General features: G+C 58.0%; 4 protein-coding genes across 17 annotated transcripts in view; 2 read left to right on the forward strand and 2 right to left on the reverse strand.

The window, feature by feature from the left end:
- Positions 1-6,988, forward strand: part of PITPNM2 (phosphatidylinositol transfer protein membrane associated 2) — a 146,639-nt gene extending 139,651 nt beyond the window's left edge. For 2 of the 3 annotated variants that reach the window (XM_060118428.1, XM_060118427.1), the window contains exons 17-24: positions 1,594-1,742; positions 2,091-2,207; positions 2,532-2,648; positions 2,771-2,919; positions 3,013-3,162; positions 3,546-3,729; positions 3,808-3,936; positions 4,037-6,988. In XM_060118428.1, coding sequence (XP_059974411.1) covers positions 1,594-1,742; positions 2,091-2,207; positions 2,532-2,648; positions 2,771-2,919; positions 3,013-3,162; positions 3,546-3,729; positions 3,808-3,936; positions 4,037-4,360 — 1,319 coding nt within the window. In that variant the 3' untranslated portion in view covers positions 4,361-6,988. Of the gene's footprint in view, positions 1-645; positions 777-1,593; positions 1,743-2,090; positions 2,208-2,531; positions 2,649-2,770; positions 2,920-3,012; positions 3,163-3,545; positions 3,730-3,807; positions 3,937-4,036 lie in introns of all 3 variants that reach the window. The other variant, XM_060118429.1, reaches the window with a different exon arrangement.
- On the reverse strand, positions 6,075-10,066 carry ARL6IP4 (ADP ribosylation factor like GTPase 6 interacting protein 4). 7 transcript variants are annotated; one of them, XM_060118446.1, is made up of 6 exons: positions 9,735-9,986; positions 9,397-9,570; positions 8,680-8,967; positions 8,459-8,576; positions 7,968-8,037; positions 6,075-6,233 (listed from the first exon to the last, which is right to left on the reverse strand). In XM_060118446.1, the coding sequence occupies exons 2-6, from the start codon at positions 9,557-9,559 to the stop codon at positions 6,225-6,227; spliced, it is 648 nt and encodes a 215-aa protein (XP_059974429.1). In that variant the 5' UTR covers positions 9,560-9,570; positions 9,735-9,986; the 3' UTR covers positions 6,075-6,224. The 7 variants fall into 7 exon arrangements, with proteins under 7 accessions (XP_059974429.1, XP_059974427.1, XP_059974424.1 ...); XM_060118444.1 differs by lacking the exons at positions 6,075-6,233; positions 9,735-9,986 and adding exons at positions 7,742-7,889; positions 9,993-10,066; XM_060118441.1 differs by lacking the exon at positions 6,075-6,233 and adding an exon at positions 7,742-7,889 and having other exon boundaries at positions 9,897-9,986.
- Positions 9,403-23,028, forward strand: part of ABCB9 (ATP binding cassette subfamily B member 9) — a 41,085-nt gene continuing 27,459 nt past the window's right edge. For 4 of the 6 annotated variants that reach the window (XM_060118430.1, XM_060118436.1, XM_060118435.1 and 1 more), the window contains exons 1-4: positions 9,403-10,745; positions 12,702-16,356; positions 17,143-18,250; positions 20,688-20,769. The gene's annotated coding sequence lies outside the window, so the exon portion shown is untranslated. The remainder of the gene's footprint in view (positions 10,746-12,701; positions 16,357-17,142; positions 18,251-20,687; positions 20,770-23,028) is intronic. The other 2 variants (XM_060118432.1, XM_060118431.1) reach the window with 2 other exon arrangements.
- Positions 11,313-15,293, reverse strand: OGFOD2 (2-oxoglutarate and iron dependent oxygenase domain containing 2). Its single transcript, XM_060118438.1, has 7 exons — positions 15,105-15,293; positions 14,633-14,689; positions 13,779-13,892; positions 13,590-13,689; positions 12,798-12,925; positions 12,297-12,551; positions 11,313-12,223 (listed from the first exon to the last, which is right to left on the reverse strand). The coding sequence occupies exons 1-7, from the start codon at positions 15,234-15,236 to the stop codon at positions 11,960-11,962; spliced, it is 1,050 nt and encodes a 349-aa protein (XP_059974421.1). The 5' UTR covers positions 15,237-15,293; the 3' UTR covers positions 11,313-11,959.

The raw sequence follows: 23,028 nt of genomic DNA on the forward strand, positions 1-23,028 counted from the left end.
CCCGTCCCCCAGAGGACAGTTTGCAGCGTCTGGAGGCAACTGGGGTGGGCGCCACTGGCATCCGGTGGGTGGAGACCAGGCGTGCTGCTCAACACCGTACGGTGCCCAGGACGGCCCCGCAGCGAAGAGTGATCCAGCCCCCGTGTGCATAGAGGAGTCTGGAAGGAAGGAACGTTGAAAGGGGTGGCCCTGGGGCAGGGCGTGGGGGGGCAGGTGCAGGTGGTGGGAGATGGGTGGTGCTCAGCTGGCGGGGGGGGGGGTCTGGGAGGAGGGGTCCTAGCCCCAGGGGGGCAGGTGCTCCTAGAAGGAGAAAGCTGGGGGGCCCATTTCTGGAGAAGCTGCAGCGGTGGCCGAGGGGAGCCAGGGAGGCGAGGTCTCCTGTGCCAGCCCCTCCTGCCGCCCCAGGGGGCAGGGTCACCCACGGCCTCCTTCGCTCCTGCCCATCTCAGCAGCTTCTCAGCAGCTGGAAGCGGAGCCCGGGTCACCCCCGCCCCCACTCCCCCGGGGCCAGCGGCCCCCTGCCACGTGACTGGCTCCCAGGCTGCCTGTCAGAGCAGAACTCTGGGGCTAAGGCCGGCGTGGGTGTCCTCCTGGCCCACGGGGGCAGTGGTGGCCCCAGCAGGGCTGAGCCTGTGCGCTGCTCAGCCCCAGCCCCAGCCCCAGCGTCAGGTGCCCGTCCCTGCTTGCCCTCCCCTGCTACCGCCACCGCCCCGGGCCAGCAGGCGAGCCCCAGCCTGCGGAGGGCCCCCGCCTCCCCGACTTGGACATCAGAGAAGGTCCCGCTGTCACGGGCCCTCCGGGCACACACGTCCGCCTCCTCTAACAGGGGTCACGCTCTGTTTCCAGGCACGCCTCACCCCAGGGCCCCGCTGAGGCCTAGCGGGGAGCTGGCAGCTTGGTCTGGGAGCACCCAGACTTCCAGGCAGGAAGCAGGAGCAGCGGGGGGCGGGGGGGGCAGCTAGATGGAGGCCGGGTGAGGACTGGGGGTTGCCCGTCAGGCAGGCTGCAGGCGGAGAGCAGGGCCACCCCGAGCCTAACCAGGTGCACCTCCTGCGTGCAGCCACCGGGGAGGCTTTTGCAAACCTGGGGCGGTCCCCCAGCCCGGAGAGGGAGCCGGCTTCACACACAGGCTCCATAGACTGGAGGCCCTCACTTCACACCCTGCCTGCCAGGTGCTGAGGACAGCGGGCCTTGCCTTGGGGACCAGGAATCGTGACTCCATCTCTGCAAAGCCTTTCACAGCCTTGAGGCCTGCGGGGGCAGACGGGGTCCAGGAGAAGCCTGGAGAGGGCAGTGATAAGGCCCAAGGCAGGGGGTCAACAGGACCGGGGACAGGGAGTCCTGCCTCGGGACTGGGCTTGTCCCCTCGCCCTGTAACTCCACATCCTCCCGGCTGAGCCGCAGTCTCCCACCTCCCCCTCCTCGGGCGCCCTGACTGCTTGCTGCTCCCGTCTCCAAGTCTGGGAGAAGGAGACTTGCTTTGGTTGCAGCCCTTGTCTCTGGTCAGGGGGTCTTGCCTTTGGGCTGAGCCCGGCCTGAGGGGCCAGGTGAGCCCCTGGGGCCCAGCCCGGTCACAGCCCCTCCTCTTGGCAGTTGCGGCGAAGTGGTGGGGTCAGAAGCGGATCGACTACGCCCTGTACTGCCCTGACGCCCTGACGGCCTTCCCCACCGTGGCCCTGCCCCACCTCTTCCACGCCAGCTACTGGGAGTCCACGGATGTGGTCTCCTTCCTGCTGAGACAGGTACCCAGGGTCCCCCTGCCGGGCACACCTGCACCTCTCAGGAGGCCCGACTGACACCGCTGCTGAGGTGGCCCCATTTCATAGATGAGGACGGTGGGGAGCCCCACTTTCTGGCCCCAGCAGACGCCACAGCCAGCAGGATGGAGGAAGCCGTGGGGATGTTGAGATGGGGTGAATGAATGTGCACATTCACGGGCCAGAGAGCAGACTGCAGTGGGGTTAAATAGCGCCCCCTGCCAAAGCCTCCCATGGGTAGCGTGGCCCCTAGGGCCGCTGGCCTCTCCCCTCTAGAACAGGAAGCCCCAGGCTTGAGCCTGCCCCATGGCCTCCCTCTGTGTCCCCTCCCAGGTCATGAGGCACGACAACTCCAGCATCTTGGAACTGGACGGCAAGGAGGTCTCGGTGTTCACCCCGTCAAAGCCGAGAGAGAAGTGGCAGCGCAAGAGGACCCACGTGAAGCTGCGGGTGAGGGGTCCTCTGAGGGCCCAGGCCCCACAGCTGTCGTCCTATTGAATCCTTGCGAGAAGACCCCATTTTACAGATGAGGAAACTGAGTCACAGAGAAGTGTGCCATCTTACTTAATCCTCACAGTTTGGGGCTGGAGCTGTTACCCCATTTACAGACGGGGACCAGCGCCAAGGCCACGAAGCTCAGTGGCTGAGCTGGGTCATCGGGCTTTGCACCCGTACTCACACCCCAGGCCCGTGGGAAGCTTGAGCTGAGCCCAGGAGGCCCCAGCCGCCCCTCCATCCCCAGCCCTGACCCAGCTTTGCTCCTCCTCCCCCCAGAACGTGACGGCCAATCACCGGATCAATGACGCGGTTGCCAACGAGGATGGCCCGCAGGTCCTGACAGGCCGGTTCATGTATGGGCCCCTGGACATGGTCACCCTGACCGGGGAGAAGGTGAAGACACAGGGAGCCCATGGGGGCCCCCCCACCTCGCCTCCCTCTGGCTGGGGGGGTGGGAAGTGGGGGTGGGGAGGCCAAGGGCACGGCCCAGCCGTGACCAGCCCTCCCGGCTCCAGGTGGATGTGCACATCATGATGCAGCCGCCCTCAGGTGAGTGGCTGTACCTGGACACGCTGGTGACCAACAGCAGCGGGCGCGTCTCCTACACCATCCCCGAGACCCACCGCCTGGGCGTGGGTGTCTACCCCGTCAAGATGGTGGTCAGGTATGAGCTCCAAGGAGTGAGCCGGCCGGGTCAGCCTCATCTGGGGCGGGAGGAAGGAGCCCTGGTGGGTTCTGATGAGCTGCCCCCTCCCAGGGGAGACCACACATTTGCCGACAGCTACATCACCGTGCTGCCCAAGGGCACGGAGTTCGTGGTCTTCAGCATCGACGGCTCCTTCGCCGCCAGCGTGTCCATCATGGGCAGCGACCCCAAAGTGCGGGCCGGGGCCGTGGACGTGGTGCGGTGAGCGTTCCGAGCAGCAGCGGGTGGGCTCGGAGGCAGGCAGCTCCACAGCCAGGCGGCGGAGGGCCCTGGGTGCCCGCGCGGGGACATGGGGCAGGGACCCCGCAGCTGGGTCACACTTCCCAGCTGTAACCTCTTGCTGTTGATGCCTCAGGTCCCTTACCTGGGGGGCGGGGCTGCTTCTAACAAGACCAGTTACACCTGCTGCAGGGGGCGGGGGTGGGGGCCGTGAGCACCGCGCTGCTGTCAGTCTGGCTGCTGCTGCTGTTGTCGGCGCCTGACCCGAGAGGCGCTCTTGAGTGGCCCCCGTGGGGACTGGCTGGGCGGCCCAGGAGGGAGGACAGTGCGTCCGTGGGACACCCAGGCCTGCCCCTCGCCCCCAGGCACTGGCAGGACCTGGGCTACCTCATCATCTATGTGACGGGCCGGCCTGACATGCAGAAGCAGCGGGTGGTGGCCTGGCTGGCCCAGCACAACTTCCCTCACGGCGTGGTGTCCTTCTGTGACGGCCTGGTGCACGACCCGCTGAGGCACAAGGCCAACTTCCTGAAGCTGCTCATCTCTGAGGTGGGTCCCGGCTAGAAGGGAGTGGGGTGGGGACGGGCGGCAGGGCCGAGCCCGCGCCCACGCCCGTCTTGCCCACAGCTGCACCTGCGCGTGCACGCGGCCTACGGCTCCACCAAGGACGTGGCGGTCTACAGCTCCATCAGCCTGTCCCCCATGCAGATCTACATCGTGGGCCGGCCCACCAAGAAGCTGCAGCAGCAGTGCCAGGTGAGCGGACGCGTCGTGGCGGCCGCGCGGGTGGGCGGGCAGCCCCCGGGAGCCCCGCCCCCTGACAGCCAGGCTCCGCGTTGCCCTCCCGCCCCCGCAGTTCATCACCGACGGCTACGCGGCCCACCTGGCTCAGCTCAAGTACAACCACCGGGCGCGGCCGGCCCGCAACGCGGCCACCCGCATGGCGCTGCGCAAGGGCAGCTTCGGCCTGCCCGGCCAGGGCGACTTCCTGCGCTCCCGGAACCACCTGCTCCGCACCATCTCGGCCCAGCCCAGCGGGCCCGGCCACCGGCACGAGCGGACGCAGAGCCAGGCGGACAGTGAGCAGCGGGGACAACGTAGCATGAGCGTGGCGGCCGGCTGCTGGGGCCGCGCCATGGCCGGCCGGCCCGAACCGGGGGCAGCTGCGGGCCCCAAGTAGGGCTCCGGGAGCGAGGCGCTGTGGTCTCCATGGTGCTAGGCCGGGGCGGCCCGCCCTGCCAGGAGGCCTGGCCTGGGCACGGACAGTCGGCTGGGGCCCAGCTTGTCCCAGGGCCCGGCGGAGGACACGGGGCCGTGCCCCACACAGCCCTTCCAGCCGGGCCTCACATGTTAGGGTCTGTGGGGTTCCAGCGTCTCGTGGAAGCTGGCAGGAGGACCAGCCCGAGGATGACGGAGAGACCAGGACCCCCCAGCGTGGACTGGCCGGGAAGGCACTCCCGGACGCTTGCCCTGCGTTGACCGCCCAGCATCCTGAGGCCAGGCCTGGGCACCTCCCATCCACTAGCTCGCCCCAACCCCCAAGTCCCCTCGCACTTGGTAGCAGCTCCAACGGGGGACAGCCTGCTTCTTGTTCACTCGAGTTACTCAACGGCTCGACCTCACTGGTTTTGCACTGAAGTTTGAGGGTGGAGACCCATCACCATCTCCTATGGCTACAGATCCGTTGACGTGCGTGAAAATTCAGCGTTTGCTGATCCCGGACCCATCGCCACACAGAGGCTCCGGGGCAGAGAATCCTTGTACAAGTAGGAGAGAAAGGCCATATGGTATTTTCCACAGCTCCACCTGGCCCATGGCAGCCCTGGACTCTCAACCCCTTCTGGCTGCCCCACCGGGAGCCCCGTCCAGCCGAGGGCCTGGCATCATCTCAGCCCCAGGCACAGCCCAGGCCACCAGGCCGGTGCAGCCGAGGTGGTGGCTCCTGAGAAGCCTCGCCTCGGGCTGCGGGGCCGGGACCGGCCGGGCCTACTTCTTCCGCTCCTCGCTGGCCGTCTCGGCCCCCCCTTCCACGTTTCTACACCTTTCTACTTCTCGAGTCTGATTTCTATGAGGTTTTTTTAAATGAGCAATCCTTGGCTGCTTCCTTTTCTTAACTCTTTCAGTACCAAACGCAGCCCCTCCACATGAAAACGCCCAGCACTGTGACGGAGTCCAGCCCGGTTCTGGGTCCCAGGGCCCTGTCCCCTGCCCAGGCAGCGGGGCGTGGGCTCCCTGCCTCGCCTGACCCCTGTTAATTCCACTGAATTTCTACTCTGGGGTGAGTGGGGCACCCCACTTAGGTTTTTTTTACCGCCAATTCCGTTTCGATGCCGAATCTAAGAAGCCACAACTCGCTTAGTTAGCTTCAGGGCAGGCAGCCACGGCTTCATTTCCCACCTGATAAGGACCGCGCTGTCCTGCACGCTGGGTCTGAGCGTCAGCCCTCCCTCCCCGGAACCGACCGCAATCTCAGCCGTGGCCTCAGCCCCGGCAGCCCCTCTGCTGCTCCTCCAGCTTCTCTGAGACGGGGGAGCCTGCCGGGCCTCAGCCAGCCGTCCAGCGACCAGGCTCCTTCTGCGCGAAGCTGCTACCCACCTGGATACGGCCTCAGGGCCTCGTGGGCTGGGACAGGGAGGCGCGCAGACGGACGTTAACATTTTCCCGTGTGTAGATATGTACAGCCAAAGGGTCGTGTAAATGTTCTGCAAAAGTGGGTCTGTACAGAGTGAAAGCTATTTATTTTGTGCAGAGAAAAATGTCTGGAGGGATGGGACCTTCAGGGTTTATTCATATTGAAGATGTCGCTTTTTGTTGTTTCAGGCGTTATGTATAAAGCGGCGATTATTTTATGGACCAAGTTTTAATGTAACTGTTGCAGTGAAAGTGCAATATCTAACCCCTTGCTCCCAGCGGGATCGCTCGGCCCGACAATCACAGCCTCCACGAGGGGCCCCACGGCCAGTGCCGCCTCCTGTCGGTCCCGCCTCACCCCGTCTCGCCTGTCGCCTGGTGAGCAGCCATCCGGAGGAGCACCTGGAAGAGTCTCAGCCCGCCTGCAATAAAGGCCGGGAGGCCGGGTGGGCAGTGGGCTCGGCCTCTCCCAGCGGGCAGCTCCCCCACGGCTCCGAGCTCCCCGCCTGCCTGCCCAGCCGCCAGCCATGCCAAGGACAACAGCAATAGTCCCCGGGCCTCTCCCAGCGGCCCTCAGCCATAGATGGTGAGGTGGGCAGCCCAGCCTCCCTGGTGACGTCTCTCTTCTCTATCCAGGTCTGCTTCCTGGCCTCCCTGAAGACTCCTTTCGGCACATTATCCTCTTAAGGAAGCACCAGTTTTTCAGAAACTAAGAGAGGGAGGACAGAGTCCTTTAAAAATACCAAAAATGTTTACAGCATTGGGTGCTGAGCTGCAGGGCTCAGGCCCGACCAGTCGTAACCAAAGGGTGAAGCAGGCCTTGCTGCCTGCCACCCCCACCCCAGGCCTGTTAGAGTAGAAGCCTTAGTCCCACTCCCACCCCCAAGCCCCCAGGACTGAGCCTCAGCCCGTGCCCCCCAGATCCCCCCACCTGCCTTCTCTTTGATTTCTAAAGAGGGATTCAGCAGAGACCCCACGCCCCCTTCCTAGCTCAGCCTGAGCTGCCTGCCCGCCCACCTGCCACGTCGCAGTCTTCACGTCTTGGCCCCCTGTCTGTCTGTCTGGACCGAATGTGAGTGGTGCCCTGACTTGCCCCCGCCCGCCCTTGCTGTCCCTGCTCCATCAGGCCTGAGTGTGCTCTGTGTACTGTGTCGTCGTCTGTTACACCAATTAAAGAAGCAGGAAGGCTTCCTTCTGGGTCTCAGTACTGCGCCGGCAACCAGAGCCCTGGGGGGGATGGGGCCGGGATGGGGGCCCGGCCTGTCCTGTGAGGGGAGAGGCTGTCCTTCCCAGTACACGGTGTCAGCTACGCTCACGGTAATAGCAGTGCACTCATGGGGGTCTTACCTATGCTGGGCCCCCTCCTGGCCCCTCCCAGCCCTTTCCCAGGCATGAACTCAGTTGATCCTCATAGCAACCCAGTCAGGGAGGTGGGTACTGTCAGCCTCTGCTTCCCAGAGGACACAGCCAGTAAGCTGGGCCAGGATTCCTCCCGGGCCGCCAGGATCCTCAACTGCAGTCGTGTGTGGCATAAGCAGCGAGGGCAGCAGCCTCCCTCCAAGCCTGAGGGAATCCAGTTTAAGAGCCAAGGGTCTGGGATTCAGCTGGAGGTGGAGCCCTGGGTCTGGTCCAGGCAGGACCTCATCCGAGGGTGAGGAGGGCAAAGGTGGCTGACGTGGCCTGTCCTTTCCCCCAAAGCTCCTGGAGTCCTTATTTTTGCCCTGGAAGTAGGGCTGCACTCTTCTCCCCTCCCCACCTCAGCACAAAATGCAACAGCACAGAAGAAGTCTCCAACCAGGGTACGTTTAATATCTGGGAAGCTGCACTCTTTCAGGAGTTAGGGGAGCCAATTAGGCCAGTGACCCTGACCTCCACCCCCTGCATCTGACAGGAGGCTGGGCCAGAGGCCGGTCTGCAGGAGAGAGACAAGCAGCATCCATCGGGCTCCCTGATGCCCACCCTGAGGCCAGCCTTCAGGCTGTGCCACCAACACTGTGTGCAGGCCTTGGGCAGTGGGGCCCTCAGGGCAGCAGCCCTGCTCGCATCTGGAAGGCCAGACCGTCCCCTCGGGTGGCTTGCTGGGGAAGAAAGCACACAGGAGGGGACACATGAGAAGCAGAGCTGGGGGTGGGCCTGGGCGAGGGGGCGACACCCACCTTGTTGATCTCTCTGTGTCGTTCCTTGGTTACGATTTCCTCTAAGACCTCACCATCTCCCTTAATGAGCCTAAAGGGGGAGGGGGAAGAGGCTGAGCCTCTAACTTAGAGGCCAGAGCAACAGAACCAGAAGCATCCAGCAGAGGGGGGCCAGGCCTCAGGCCCCCACCATCTCGAGTAGGCGGAGCCTGGCCGCTCCCACCCCTCCCTCCCACCCTTGGGACAGGGATGAGGGCGGCCCGGTGGGCTCTGCCATCGGACCAGCCAACAGCGGCTCTTTGAAGACCCCCGCCCAAGGCCCTTCCAGCCCCTGCAGTCGCCTGCTCTGCGGGATGGGCAGCAATGGCCTGAGAAGTCGCACCAACGAGTGACTCCTTTTTTTCCCTCATCCTCGGTCCTTTTAGAGCAGCAGAAGCAGCCACCACCTCTCCTCCTGAGTGCCGGTCTGGGACCAGGGCACCCAGATGCAGCTGTGGGGCCCGGCTTCCCACCTGGTGCGTCCTGTCTCCGGGTCCACCACCTTGCGGATGACGCTCTGCCGGGCATCCCACTCCTCCTTGGTCATGGGCTTCATGGCCTGGATGCGGGACTTCTGCTCGTCCGTCAGGACTGGAAGGTAAGATGGCAGGGAGGTGGCGGGGGGGCCGCGGCTCAGGAATGGGGGCCTCAGGGAGGGGACCCTCCCCGCCTTGCACACCGGGCAGCACTGTACCTGGGCCATCCTCTTCCTCCTCGGCTGCTCTGTGCCACTGGTCCAGCGAGGGTCCAGGCAGAGCCTCGGTCTGCTGCACCTTGGCCTTATCCTTGTCTCTCTTCTTCAGCTTCTTCTTCCTTTTCTTCTTTTTCTTCCTCTTCTTGTCCTTGTGCTTCCCCCGCTTCTTCCGGCCATCGCTGGAGGAAGAGCAGCTGGAAGAACTGGAAGAAGAGGAGGAGGGGCTGGATCGTGGTCTCCTCCGGGCCTTGTGTTTGCTTCTCTCTGTGACGCAGGGAGAAGGTGAGGCTGGAAGGCCAGGAGGCGAAGAAGTAAACCTTCGTCCCCTCGCTCTGGCCTGTAGCAGGCTTAGGCTGACTACAGAGGGGTGAGACCCTCCTGGCAGGGCCTTCTAGAGGAGGGCTCTGCACCCTGTGGAGAGGCACTTTCTGGGCTGCGCGGTCACTGCCCAGGAGCGGGGCGGCCAGCCTCCATATCTCAAACCCAGCTGCACCAAAAATATGACTTAGTGCTCCCTTCACTCCGTACTCAATGGGCTGGCCCAGCCCCTGGATTCTGAGCGTCTTTCAATCCAGATATGCAGGATCGACACTCTGTGTCCCTCTGAATAGCGCTCACCGCGATTTCCCCACAGCCAGTCCGGAGAAGCCCGCCCAGCTGCCTGCAACTTCCTCCATGAAGTTCCCTCACCCCTTTCCCATCCCCTCTGGTTCTCACCCTCCGCCCCGGAGGAGGTGGTGCTGGCCTTGCGGCTTTGGGATCTAGAAGCCGAGCCGCTTCTCGGGGCGTCCTTACTGCTCTTCTTCCTTTTCTTTTCCGACCCTCGCCCCCGGGACCGGCTGCGACTCCTGGAGCGCTTGCGAGAGCCGACGTGAGCCATAGCGTCGCGGGCTGGAGACGGGGGGACGCGCTTAAACTAGGGATTGATCACAGGGCCGACCCACAGACTGGGTTCCGAGGGCGGCTCTACTCGGGGCCTGGTCACCACCCGGGGCAGGGATATTGAGGGGGTCCGTGCAACCGCACGATCCTCACCCACCCCCACCCCTGGGTACCCCGGGTTCTCCGCGGACTCCCGGATCCTCCGCTGCGGCCCCTTTAAGGGCCCGCCCCCGCCCGGACGCTCCACGCCTGCGCACGCGGCTCAGGCGCCTCTAGAAACGGCCACGATCCTCAGGTGCCAGGTGCGTTCCTCATTCCTTCCCGCGCGCTCGTACCCTCCACCCCGCGCCCTCCGCGGCCTCGCCGCCTGAAAGAAAGTCCCCCGGCTGCTCCGCTGTCTCCTCAACCACCCATCCGGCCGGACTACCAACCCCGCACCACGCCTTCGCGTGAGGAAGCGGCGGCTGGGCGACTTCCGGCCCGGGACTGTGCTCTGGGAGGCCGTCCGACCGCGAAGCAAGGCGCTGCTGCCTTTAGTTCTGAAGCCCCAGGTTCCGTTTCTGGGACAGCCCAAGAAACTGAGTCTGACGCACTGACCTCCCGGAGAGGCGAGCTGGGGCTCCAGGCGGAGCTCCCAGACGAGAGACCTGCTTTCCAGCCTGGCGCCAGTCCCGGAGCCCGCGGGTCCTTTGCCGCAGCTATGCCCTCTCCCATCACTGTCCTTTCGCCGCCCCCGCAGCATCCCTAGTCTCCGTGATGCCCCAGGGAGGAAGGTGACTGCGCGCCGCTTTCCTCTCTGGATTGTCTGCGAACGTGTCCACTGCAACGGGCCGTAAGCTCCAGAGCCTTGGTCTTTACACCGTCTCCACCCAGTAATACAGAGGTCGCAAACTCAAATGTCCATAAGGACCAGAGAGGGCATGATAACGAGTGACGGAAGGACCCCTGTGAGAAAGCGCACCGCAGGCCCGTCTAGAGTGGGGGCAGCTGAGTCCGCTCCTGCTGATTACTGCAGTGTCGATTGGGGCCCGGTGTTTCCAGATCTTCCCACCTTCCCACGGAAGCCAGAACTCAAGCTTTCAACATGGAAAACCCTCCCGAACACAGCATAGCTGCATGCCTCATCCAGTCCTGGGGCCGCCGAGTTGCACTCTTCAGTAGTAACGACAGCAGCAAACTCACAGGTCTGTTAAAAATCACTGTATAAACGGGAAGTCACTTGATTTCCACAACACCTCTAGGACACGAGTACTTTCCAGAGAAGGAAACAAAGGCACGGAGAATCACGTGGCTTACCCACAGTCACAGCTGAATCAGAATTCGAACCCAAGAGGTCTGGCTCCAAGTCCCTGCTTTTTTTTTTTTTTTTTTTGTGGTACGCGGGCCTCTCACTGTTGTGGCCTCTCCCATTGCGGAGCACAGGCTCCGGACGCAGAGGCTCAGCGGCCATGGCTCACGGGCCCAGCCGCTACCCGGCATGTGGGATCTTCCCGGACCGGGGCACGAACCCGTGTCCCCTGCATCGGCAGGTGGACTCCCAACCACTGCGCCACCAGGGAAGCCCCAAGTCCCTGCTTTTAATCCCTCTGCAGTAACCCCTCCCCACGGTCCAGAAGATGCTGTCGGCGGCCCATCTACATCCCCTTTGTAGATGAGACACACACTCCCAGCGTGGTGTCTGCTGCTGACACCTCACACCTGTACTTTTTTTTTTAACATTTATTTTTTATTTTATGTATTTATTTTTGGCTGTGTCGGGTCTTAGTTGTGGCACGTGGGCGCTTCGCTGTGGCGCACAGACTCTCTAGTTGAGGTGCGCGGGCTCAGTAGTTGCTGTGCACAGGCTTAGTTGCCCCGCGTCATGTGGGATCTTAGTTCCCCAACCAGGGATTGAACCCACGTCCCCTGCATTGGAAGGCAGATTCTTAACCACTGGACCACCAGGGAAGTCCCTCATGCCTGTACTCTTCTCTCGAAGATTCCCTTGGCCTCTGGGAATCACCTTGCCCTGGAGATGGATGTCTGGGAAGTTACTCACACCCTCTCTACCCCAAAACACCCTATAGCTAATATCTGACGTGGAGGGCAAACTGTGGTATGATTCATGCTCCAGAGAGCCCCGTGGGATCGGGCTGAGGCCGGATGCCATTTCAGACCATCTTGGCCCAGTTCCTTCCTGCTCTGTCCTGCTCCCTCTTCTCCCAAGAGTATCCCCTCCTTAAACCACCTGCACAGGAGTCCCTGTCTCAGGCTCTGGTTCTAACAAACCCGACCTAAGCCAATGTCTCTGCTGAAAGAATGGCCCAGAAGCTCGTGTGTCCTTTGGAACCAAGATGTGCTGAGGGCTGCAGGTTGTTTATTTCTGCCCCTCACCCCCCCACACTGGCCCCAGCCAGGCTCAAGTCAGTGTACACACATCCACTGTGGCGGGCTCCTCGCGGGTGAAGCCGTCGCCGAAGCCCTCATCGTCCACCAGGTCGGGCTTGCGGCAGCACATGGGGCAGAGGCGGTTGCGCACAGCAGAGGCGCGGAGCCAGACGACCAGGTTCCAACGCTCACCAGTGCCCAGGGGTCGGGCCCCGTGCAGCTGGCCCCCCCGGTGCAGGATGCCCTGGCCCACCACGTGCTCTACCTCCAGGGGGTTGGCCAGGGCCGAAGGTGCCTGTGGACAGCGGGGCTCAGGCCTGGGCACTCTCAGTGGCCCCGGCCCTGCCCCACGGGTCACACACACTAACCTGGAAGAGGTCCCCAAAGTAGAGGGCGCCCCCCGTGAAGGCCTTGCCCAGGGCCACGTTGAGGGTGAGCTCGGCGTTATCGTAGTGGCAGCCCAGCTCGCGATCCTGGCCTGGCGCGTACTTGACCACGAAGGCGCGGTGGGTGTCCAGCGGGCCCCTGTACTCTGGGTACAGCAGGGCCATCAGCGGCTGCAGGAAGCGCTCCCTCAGTGGCGTCACCAGTGGCTCATCCAGGCCCAGCTCGTGTAGCAGCACCTGGGAGGGGGATCCCAGGGTCAGCGGGGAAACTGGTAGGGCCTCACCCTGGGTCCCTGGGGGAGTCCCTTCCTAAGGACACTGTTAAGTGCTTTGCAAGCATCAACGTGCTTAACTTCATAATAATCCTGCTGTGATCTCATTTTACAGATGGGGAAACCGAGGCTTAGAGAAGGTCTGCAGCGCTGGGGATACGTCTCACGATGTCCCCACCTCCTCGGGCCCACCGGGTGGAGCCTCACCCACCCCGTAGTTGTTCATGGTGTTGGGTCTTCCCTTGGGCATGTCCGACTGCTCGAAGTGCTCCAGCTCCTCCAGCAGGGCCCGGCAGAACGGCGCTGTGAACACCGGCAGGCGGTAGATACGCTTCTCCTCTGTGGAGGGAGGGACAGTCGGTTGGCCGGGAGCTCCGGTGTGGGTTTCAATCTGCCCATAACCTTTTCACTTCCCCCAGCCTCAGTTTCCTCATCTGTACAATGGGGATGACGTGAGTACTCACCTCTCAGGGCTCTTGTGATGATTAAATGACATAACGTGCGGCAAGGGGGCCCTATTCTTGGGCCCCCCACTCATCCCTGAAGCCTCACCCTGCCTTGAGGTCTAGCCTCCAAATTCAGATGTGCACCCCGTCCGGCGAGCCCTCTCCCACAGCTCCAGGTCCTGGCAGGTTCAAGAAACCTCATTCTTGCCCACTCCTTCAGGTCTTGGGATAGGAACGGCTCCCTACCCCGAACCCCACCCCCATTGCTAGCCCTGGGGCGGGTCCCTCCCCATCCCTTGCTGATTCCTTAGCCCCCACTTGTCTCAACTGTCCCTTTGTTAACCTCTTCAGTCACCCCTATTTGAGTGTGTCTGATGCAAGGCACTGAATAACTGTTGGATAAGTGAGTGAATGGATGCAGGTGCCGTGCTCCTGACGGGTCTGTCCCGCCAGCCCTTCTCAGTCCTGCTGGTTTGATTTTTGGAGGCAGATATGGTGGGTGGAGGGACCTCAGTCTCCCACCCCCAGTGCTGCAAGGTGACGGGCCAAGACCTCACCCGAAACTGTCTCCAGCCGCTGGAGAAGGCCCTGGAGGTCTGCACCTGGCGATGTGCTGTACTCAGCTGCGGCCAGAAACTCGGGGGCCAGAGCCACATCCTGGGGGCAGAGCACGCAAGCCGTGGGGCAGACAGCCCCCAGGCCCGGATGCCTCCGCCTCCTCCAGTGACCTGCCCCCTGCCAGGTACCTGCAGTGGGTTGTAGACGTCGGGCCGCGCTGGGTGGTAGGAGCTCGCAATGAGGGCTTTCCTGGCAGCCGACTCCTGCCCCAGCCGCTGCCGCCGCTCCACCTCCTTCTCAAGCTGGGGTTACACAGGGCCTGGTTATGAGGTTGGGGCCTCCCATCCCCCCCGAGGCCACTGTGCAGATGAGGAAACTGAGGTTCAGGAAGCCCAGGGCATGGCCAGGGCTGGCAGCAATGTCTCCCTGTGCTCCTGACTCTACCAGGGTAAATGGCAGGTGCTAAGCTGTTAGCTGAAGGGGAATCCTTCCAGAAGGGAGCCCATCCCACTCAGGGCTGCACCAGCCTGAGCCTGGCTGGGATGAGACCCCTCGCTGCTCCTCAACCAGCTGGGCCCACTCAAGGAGGGGAAACAGAGTCCCTGTCAAAGCTTGTGTTCCAGAGGCTGCAGCGGGCTGTCCTGGGAAGCTTCCCGACACTTCACCCCCGGGGTGGGAGACAAGCAGCAGCCCCAGAAGTGGCGTGGGGGGAGGGTTGAAGAGACAGGAGCCAGGCGGCCCTGGGTGGGACCTCAACTCCACCTGCTGTGAAACCTTGGGCAAGTGACCCCTCCCCGGAGCCCAAGTATCTCAGAAGGGCGTGAGGCAGACAACCTGGCGTTTTTCCTGCTTTCTCTTTTTCTGCTGCCAGGACCCAGGTGCTGTGGTGAGTGAGGACAGGAGTGGAGAAAGGGGAGGTCTCAGGATCTGACACTGGCAGGCCTGAGGCTGGGAGACTCCTCAAACTGCTGATGCAAATCTAAAGAGGAAGGGCCAGGCTGGGTGTGGAGGGCGCGACCGAGGGCGGGCGGGGAGTTGTTACCTCTCCCAACAGCTGCTGGAAGTCCTTGGGGCTGACACAGCCTCGGCTGCGCAGGATCTGGGAGCAGAAAGGCCAGTGAGCGCGACGGTGTGACCTTGGGACTTTTAAGTCACTTAAACGTCTCTGAGCCTCAGTTTCTCCTTGACATGGAGATGATCCGACCTCACAGGATCATTGGAAGGATGGAATGCCACGAGCACGTTGAGCACAGAGCAGGGTTCCCGGCTGCTCTTGGTAGTAACACTGACAGAGTACGCTGAGCCAGGCCCTGCCCTGAGCATCGTGCACGTACGTTCATTCATTCAGTCCTCACGACAACCTCACTAAAGATACCATTATCCCCATTTAAGGTTGAAAACAATAAGGTACCTAAAGGTTAAGTCATTCTTGTTGTCACACCTGAGCGCACCAAAGGCAAAGCAAACGACCCCTCCCCGCCCATTTCCCCGCAGAGCCAATAGAGGCCACTCACGGGGCCGTAGTCCTGGCGCAGCTGCTGCTCGCTCCGGAAGCGCACGTGCAGGCCGTAGCGCGCCACGTACAAGTTCTCGGAGCAGAAGCAGGCGCAGCGGCAGAAGCGCCGCGGAGCCGCCGCGGTCCCCATGGTGAGGTACCGCGCGCGGACCCGCCGGCTTCCGTAGGATCACTTCCGGATACGCCCCCAGCCGAGGCGGTCTGGAACCAGCGGCCAAGGGTCCGTTCTAAATTCCCAAGTGCGGAAAAGAACGAAGACTCAGCCTCAGAAAACGGGCTGCGGTGCAGGAAGATGCTCCCGGCCGGGTTGGGGCTGGCAGCCGCCGGTGGGAGCACGCGGCCTTCTCGTTCCGCTTCAGAGTTTCTCCATCCAGGAGGCGAGAATTAATCGTCCCACTTTACAGATAGGTGAACTGAGTCACACCTTCACAGGACGTGAAGAAGTAGGGACTCGGAATCTCAAGACCCTCTGCTTAAACGCTGGCTCCCTTTTCTGCTCGGAGGTTTTGAAGAACCAGCGAACGCCACGAGGACTAGGGTCTGACCTCGTTCCCTCCAACTGCTCTCCAGTTTTGTGCGTCTGAGCTTGGGTTTAGCATTTATCCCGGGTCCTTGCCCGGCGATCCCGTTGCCAATGCCACAGTCTCTTAGGGTTCGCCGCGGATCGCCCCAGTGAGCGTCCCCACGAAAACGCTCCGTCCGGTGAGACTTCCGGTGATGCTCCCGACGGATTCAGGTGTGAATAGGGCGTGGTCGGTCGGTGGCCACACCCAGCGCAACCAGGTTCAAGTTCTGTACAGCCGCAGTGTGAGATGTGTATGTTTCTGCCTTACAGAGCGTGCCCTCCATCCGCGGGGACACCCATCACAGCACACGCAAGCCATACCTTGGGAACCCCGTCATGGTCCGCCATGCATCCCCAAGACCCGGGTCTGCAAAGCCCCGAGAAGAAGCTTGGATGTCAATCCTATTGAGCTGGCAGAACTAAGGCGTGCAGCTGGGGAGGAAGTCTTGACCCCTGGAAATGACCCCTGCCCCTGCCTTAGAGTTCTCTCCATGGCTCAGCGTGATGCAGGGATGGGGGTGGGGAGGAAGACTATGGGGCTTTAAGACCCTGGCCCTTACCCTAAATCAACAGGTGACTGCAGATGACAGCTTTTGACCGAGGCTCCTCTCTACTGGACCTGAGCTAACACATCTACCACCCACCTTATCTCCTTTCATCTTTACAGCAAACCTTTGAGCTATAGGTACTGTTATATCACCGTGTTACAGACGGGGGAACCTGAGGCCCAGAGAGGTGCAGTGACTTTCCCCCTATCACTCTCCAGTGAGGGACACACATGGGGTTTGAACCCAGCAGTCTGCCCTCTGAGTTCCTTGTTCATCCCAATAGGAATTCTCTGAGTGGTGGGATTTTGAGGGATGTTGACTTTTCTCTTTGGGCTTGTTGGCATTTCCTTCCTTCCTTCCTTCTTCCTTCCTTCCTTCCTCCCTCCTTCCTTCCTCCCTCCTTCCCTCCCTTCCTCTCTCTGTCTCTTTCTTTCTTTGTTTTTCATATATAAATATATATATATATATTTGTAGTCGCACCGTGTGGCATGAGGGATCTTAGTTCCCTGACCAGGGATCAAGCCCAGGCCCCCTGCAGTGGAAGCGCCGAGACCTAACCACTGGACTGCCAGGGAATTCCCTTGTTGGCATTTTCTTGATAACTCTGCTTTCCTTTCCCCGTGTGTAGACAGAGGTTCACGCTCACACACTCACATCCACAGTCACACACACTCAAACACAGCCTTCCATGCTCACACATGCTAACACATTCACACACAGTCACACGCTCACACCCTCACACATACCAACACACACCCTCACTTGAACACACACAACATTCCACATACAGTCACAGTTGCACACTCCTATTCATACACCCAATATCTCACACACGTGCACACCCTCACAAAAGTACTCACCCACATCCCCCCCCCCACACACACACACAGAGGCAACACAGCCCCTGTTCCTTTCTTCTTCAGGGCTCCACGGCCCACCCCTTGCTCCTGCTGAAGCCCCAGGACCCCAGAAGGAAGATGGGAGACCTCCAAGCCCTGTGATGCGGTGCCAGGCCATCCTCCCAGCTGTCTCCATTAGCACATTCGGGGGACCAAGGCTCGAGCCAGCAGAGTCTCCCCTCCAGCACCTTGAGGGGCCGGAAGAGGGCCCCTGCTCTCTGGGCAGAGCCTGCACAACAGCCTGATTGGTTTTCACACTGGCTGGGCAGGGGCAGCGAGACCCTCCTGTCTGGGAGTGTGGAAGGAGTGCGTGTGAGTGTGTGGAAGTGTGTTTTGAGTGACGGACAAGATCCCTGCCCTTCTGAAGCTTTCAGTCGAGTGGAGGAGACAGGAACAAACAAGGAGACCAGTACGAGATCAGGTTATCCTCGTTCAGTTGTAAGTGCTGGGAAGGCACTAGGCTGATGAGATGGCGAGTGCCCGGAGGCGGCTGCTTCGGACACGGTGGCCAGGGAAGGCCTCCTGAAGAGTGACATTTCAGCTGAGCTCTAACTGCTGCAGCAAGATCTGCAGGAAAGGGTTCTAGACAGGGAGACTGAAGGGGCAAAGGCCCTGCGGTGGGCTGAGCTTGGCATGCTTGGAGAACAGCAAAAAGCACACAAGAGGGCAAGTCATAGGGAACAAGACCAGGTGGCATTGAGAACAAATCATTGGGCTTAGTAGGGCCACTGGTAACATTTTGGATTTTACTCTATTTGCAAAGGGAAGCTGTTTAGTCCTCACAACAAACCCTATGCGGTAGGAACTATCCCCATTTTACAGATGTGGAAAACAAGGTTCAGATGGCTTGAATGACCCACCAAGGTCACACAGCTCAGACGTGGTGGAGTCTGTCTGGAATGGAACCCAAGTCTGACTCTGCTGGGTTGTTCCTGAAGGCGCAGCCAGGTCTCTCAGTGCCCCCTCCCCTCCTCAGGTGTGGAATCCAGGTCACTGGGCCGCGGAGATCCTGGGGCCCAGCCCAAGCCTCCTGAAGCTACCAGGCTTCCCCAGGGAGGAGAACGACTGTTGGGGACCTGCTTCCCCCCTCAAGGACCCAGTTCCCCAACCCAGAGCTGTGTGGCCTGAGAAGGTAATTAAAGTTTTACAGCCATCTTGATTGCCCAGCGATAGTGAAGGGCCCTGCTCTCCAGGAAAGGATCCATTTCCCCAGCTCTGCGTTCATCCCACTCCTAAGTGCCTTCCTTCCCCAGGAGGCCCAGGGGAGACCAGCTCCCCAGGAAGCCACCACGCAGGCTGGACCCCAGCAGCTTCCCCCCCAACACACACACGTGCACACCCCGGCTCCCTGGCTAGTGTTCTCCTTTTACAGTAGTTTTTGCAAGATAACCATTTCCTGCTCCTCAGTTTAGACTGGCCCTCCCCATGCCCCATCTCTTCCTTGGAAACAGAGTCCCCAGCCCCACCCTGCCCCAGCCTGGGCTTGGTCACCAAAGGGAACAGCAGCCAGAATATTAATAGTAAGCACCGAATCAGTATGCTCGTAGCCAGTACTGACGTACTTTTGTTGACCTGGTGAGGTATTATTATCCCGATTTTACAGATGAGGAAATGGAGGCTCAGTGAAGTACAGGGGCCTGTCTAGGGTCATAAACCTAGTGAGTGCAGAACCAGAATTAGAGCACCCATCCTTTGGATTCCAAAGTGATGTGTGTGTGTAAGTGTATGTATATGTATATATGTATGGTAGGTATGTGTATATATATGTATACATGTGTCTATACATATTCTTTTGAATTGACAGCACACATGCACAAATGGGCACAAATCATAAGTGTACAGTTTGGTGAATTTTCACAGACTAGACAGCACCCAGATCCCAAAACAGCACATCCCAGCCCTGCAGAGGCCCCCACCCACGTCCCCATCAGTCACTACCCACCTCCCGAGGGTAGTCACGGTTCTGACTTCTAAGAGCAAAGATCAGTCTTGCCTGTTCTTGAATTTGATACCAATAAAATCATATGTATTATTTTGTATACCACTTCTTTCACTCAGCATTATGTTTTTTTTTAATTGAAGTATAGTTGATTTACAATGTGTCAGCTTTTGCTGTTCAGTTATACGTACATATATAATATACATTCTTTTTCATTTATATTGTATGTATTCTTTTTCATACTCTTTTCCTTTATGGTTTATTACAGGATATTGAATCTAGTTCCCTTGTTTATTTCTTTTATATATAGTAGTTTGTATCTGCTAATCCCAAACTCCTAATTTATCCTCCCCAACCCCCAGCATTATGTTCTCTTTTTTTAAATTAATTTATTTATTTATGGGCTGTGTTGGGTCTTCGTTGCTGCACGTGGGCTTTCTCTAGTTGCGGCGAGTGGGGGCTACTTTTCATTGAGGTGCGCAGGCTTCTCATTGCAGTGGCTTCTCTTGTTGTGGAGCACGGGCTCTAGGCACGCAGGCTTCAATAGTTGTGGCACGTGGGCTCTGCAGCATGTGGGATCTTCCCGGACCGGGGCTCGAACCCATGTCCCCTGCACTGGCAGGCAGATTCTTAACCACTGCGCCATCAGGGAAGCCCAGCGTTATGTTTTTAAGATTCATCTGTGTCATTATGTGTAGCAGTGGCTCATCCTTTTTCATGGCTGCATAGTATTCCACCCGATGACCACTCCACCATTCACTGAGTCATTCTACAGTTGATGGACATTTGCATTGTTTCCGGTTTGGTGATGTCATGAATGAAGCTGCTATGAACAATTTTCATTGTGGTTAAAATATACATAACATAAAATTGTCCATTTAACCAATTTTTAAATAGACTTTATTCTTTAGAACAGTTTTAGGTTCTTAGCAAAATGGAGTGGAAAGTACAGAGGTTTACCACGTGCTCCCTGCCCCCCCCCCACACACAGAGCCTCCCCCACTGCAAACATCCCACACCAGATGGTACGTTTGTTACAATCAAGTGTCACATTGATACATCGTTATCACCCAAAGTGCATAGTTCACATTAGGGTTCACTCTTGGAGTTGTGTATTCTATCATACAGAATAGTTTCACTGCCCTGAACATCCTCTACTCTCTGCCTGTTCATCCCCCCATCCTCCTGTAACCCCTGGCAACCACTGATCCTTTTACACTCTCCATAGTTTTATCTTTTCCAGAATATGATAGTCGGAATCATACAGTGTGTAGCCTTTTCCGATTGGCTTCTCTCCCATAGTAATATGCATCTATGTTTCTTCCATGTCTTTTTTATGGCTTGGTAATTCATTTAGTCTTAGCCCTGAGTAATATTCCATTGTCTGAATTACCATTTTATCCATTCACCTACTGAAGGACATCTTGGTTGCTTCCAAGTTTTGGCAGTTATGAATAAAGCTGCTATAAACATCTATGTGCAGGTTTTTGTGTGGACATAAGTTTTCAACTCATTTGGGTAAATACGAAGGAGCATGATTGCTGGATCGTATGGTAGAAGTATGTTTAGTTTCATAAGAAGCCGCCAAACTGTCTTCCAAAGTAACTGTGCTGTTTTGCATTCCCACCAGCAATGAAAGAGAGTTCCTGTTTCTCCACATCTTCGTCAGCATTTGGTGTTGTCAGTGTTTTGGATTTTGGCCATTCTATTAGGTATGTAATAGTACCTCATTGTTTTAATTTGCAATTTTCTAATGACAAATTACGTTGAGCATCTTTTCACGTTTATTTTTCATCTGTATATTTCATTTGGTGAGGTGTCTGCTCAGGTCTTTTCCCTCTTTTTAAATCAGGTTATTTGCTTTCTTATTGTTGGGCTTTAAGAGTTCTTTGTATATTTTGGATAACAGTCCTTTATCAGATATATTTTCTCCCAGTCTGTGGCTTATCTTCTCATTCCCTTGACAATATCATTCGCAGAGTGGAAGTTTTTTATTTTAATGAAGTCTAGCTTATCAATTCTTTCTTTCATGGATCATGCCTTTAATATTACATCTAAAAAATCATCTCCGTGCCCAAGAAAATCTAGATTTTCTCCTAGGTTATCTTGTAGGAGTTTTATAGTTTTGTGTTTTACATTTAGGTCTATGATCCATCTTGAGTTAACTTTTGTGAAAGGTGTAAGGTCTGTGTCAAGATGTTTTTCTTTTTTTTTTTTTGCATGTGTATGTCCAGTTGTTTCAGCACCATGTGTTGCAAAGCACCATTCGTCTTTTCTCCACCGTATTGCCTTTACTCCTTTGTCGGAGATCAGTTGACTATATTTATGTGGTTCTATTTCTGGGCTCTCTTTTCTGTCCCATTGATCTATTTGTTCTTTTGTCAACACCACACTGTCCTGATTACTGCAGCTTTATAGTACGTCTTGAAGTTGGGTAGTGTCAGTACACCGAATTTGTCTTGCTCCTTCAATATTGTGTTGGCTATTTTCACACAGCAAAAATGACAGAGCCTGGGGCTTCCCTGGTGGCGCAGTGGTTGAGAGTCCGCCTGCCGATGCAGGGGACACGGGTTCGTGCCCCAGTCCGGGAAGAGCCCACATGCCACGGAGTGGCTGGGCCTGTGAGCCATGGCCGCTGAGCCTGCGCGTCCGGAGCCTGTGCTCCGCAACGGGAGAGGCCACAACAGTGAGAGGCCCGCATACCGCAAAAAAAAAAAAAAATGACAGAGCCTGGATTTGGCCCCAGACCTGAGTCATTCTAGCTTTTGGATAATCCATCCAAGAGCTTTTCTTCACGTACAATTATATATTTGCTTTTGTTTTTGCACAAACAGTATCACACTTCAACTTGATTCTACCCCTTGTTTTTACTCAATAGATTTTGGGGGTCATTTCATACCTTTAGGTAACATTTGTGTATGGATAGATACATATATTTTTCCCCCCCATGCTACAGGGTATTTTTTTGAGCGATGCTCTGTAATTATTTGGCCAGTTCCCTACGGAAGGGTATTTAGGTTATTTCCAGACTTCTGCTACTCCAGTGACTATCTGCAAACTAGTATCTTCACTCCCTCCACAAGTCTATCTATAGAAGAAATTCCTACTGGGTCAGGGGAAAAAAAGTGCATTTACAATTCTGCACTTTGCCAAATTCCCCTTGAAGGAGGCTGTCTCATGTGAGAAGCAGAGACTGTTTTACATTCAGAGAGCATTTTGAGCTTCTGGCCGGAGGCTGGAGAGATGGGGGTGTATCTTGCCTCACCTGCCGCCCCTCTGGGCTTGACCTACTCTCCTCAGCTCTTGGTTCAGGCCACACTGATCCCTTTTCTGCTCCTCAAATGACAGGTGAGTTCCCACCTCAGAGCCTTTCCACTGGCAGTTCCTTTCACGTAGAATGCTCTCCCCCCAGACCTCTCCGTGGCTCCCTCCTTCTCACCTTTCACCTCTCTCAGGGAGCCTTTCCCAGTTAAAGAAGCCCCATGGCATTTTCCATTGCCTCACCGAGTTTTTATTTCCTTTACAGGAAATAAATCATACGTGGCACCACATGAAATGATGTTATTTACTTGTTGGTTTTCTATCTCCCCCACCCCGCGAAGGATGGGAGTCTTTTTTCACACCCAGCACCCAGCACCTAGCCCCTAGCGATCACTGAGTACATATGGCTGTCTCCCTCTCCCAATCCCCACCACCCTGGCTCTGTTTTTCTCCATGAAATGTATTCCCTTCCAACAGGGATAATTTACTTATTCATTATGCGTATCGCCTGACTCCCTCACTAGAATGTCAGCTCCAGAAGGGCAAGGATCTCGTTTTGTTCCCTGTAGCATCGCAAACGCTTAGAATGGTGCACGGCACATAGTAGGTGCCTTTCAACAAATATTGGTTGAATGAATGAAGGAATGAGGATCGTCACCTCCATCCTCCAAGGCTGGCTGGTAGTCCCTCCAGAGGAAAAGGACGGTTAA

This window comes from Mesoplodon densirostris, chromosome 15 (genome assembly GCF_025265405.1).
Source record: "Mesoplodon densirostris isolate mMesDen1 chromosome 15, mMesDen1 primary haplotype, whole genome shotgun sequence".
NCBI lineage: Eukaryota > Metazoa > Chordata > Mammalia > Artiodactyla > Ziphiidae > Mesoplodon > Mesoplodon densirostris.

Excerpts from the sequence above, each read along its gene's own strand:
- ARL6IP4 (XM_060118444.1), bottom strand. The coding sequence starts at position 9,559 with ATGGCTCACGTCGGCTCTCGCAAGCGCTCCAGGAGTCGCAGCCGGTCC. Across the intron at positions 8,577-8,679 it reads GGAGGAAGAGGATGGCCCAG|TCCTGACGGACGAGCAGAAG; the intron begins GTACAGTGCTGC and ends CTTACCTTCCAG. Across the intron at positions 7,890-7,967 it reads GACACAGAGAGATCAACAAG|CAAGCCACCCGAGGGGACGG; the intron begins GTGGGTGTCGCC and ends TTTCTTCCCCAG.
- OGFOD2 (XM_060118438.1), bottom strand. The coding sequence starts at position 15,236 with ATGGGGACCGCGGCGGCTCCGCGGCGCTTCTGCCGCTGCGCCTGCTTC. Across the intron at positions 13,690-13,778 it reads ACGTCTACAACCCACTGCAG|GATGTGGCTCTGGCCCCCGA; the intron begins GTACCTGGCAGG and ends CTCTGCCCCCAG. Across the intron at positions 12,552-12,797 it reads ACACCATGAACAACTACGGG|GTGCTGCTACACGAGCTGGG; the intron begins GTGGGTGAGGCT and ends TCCCCCTCCCAG.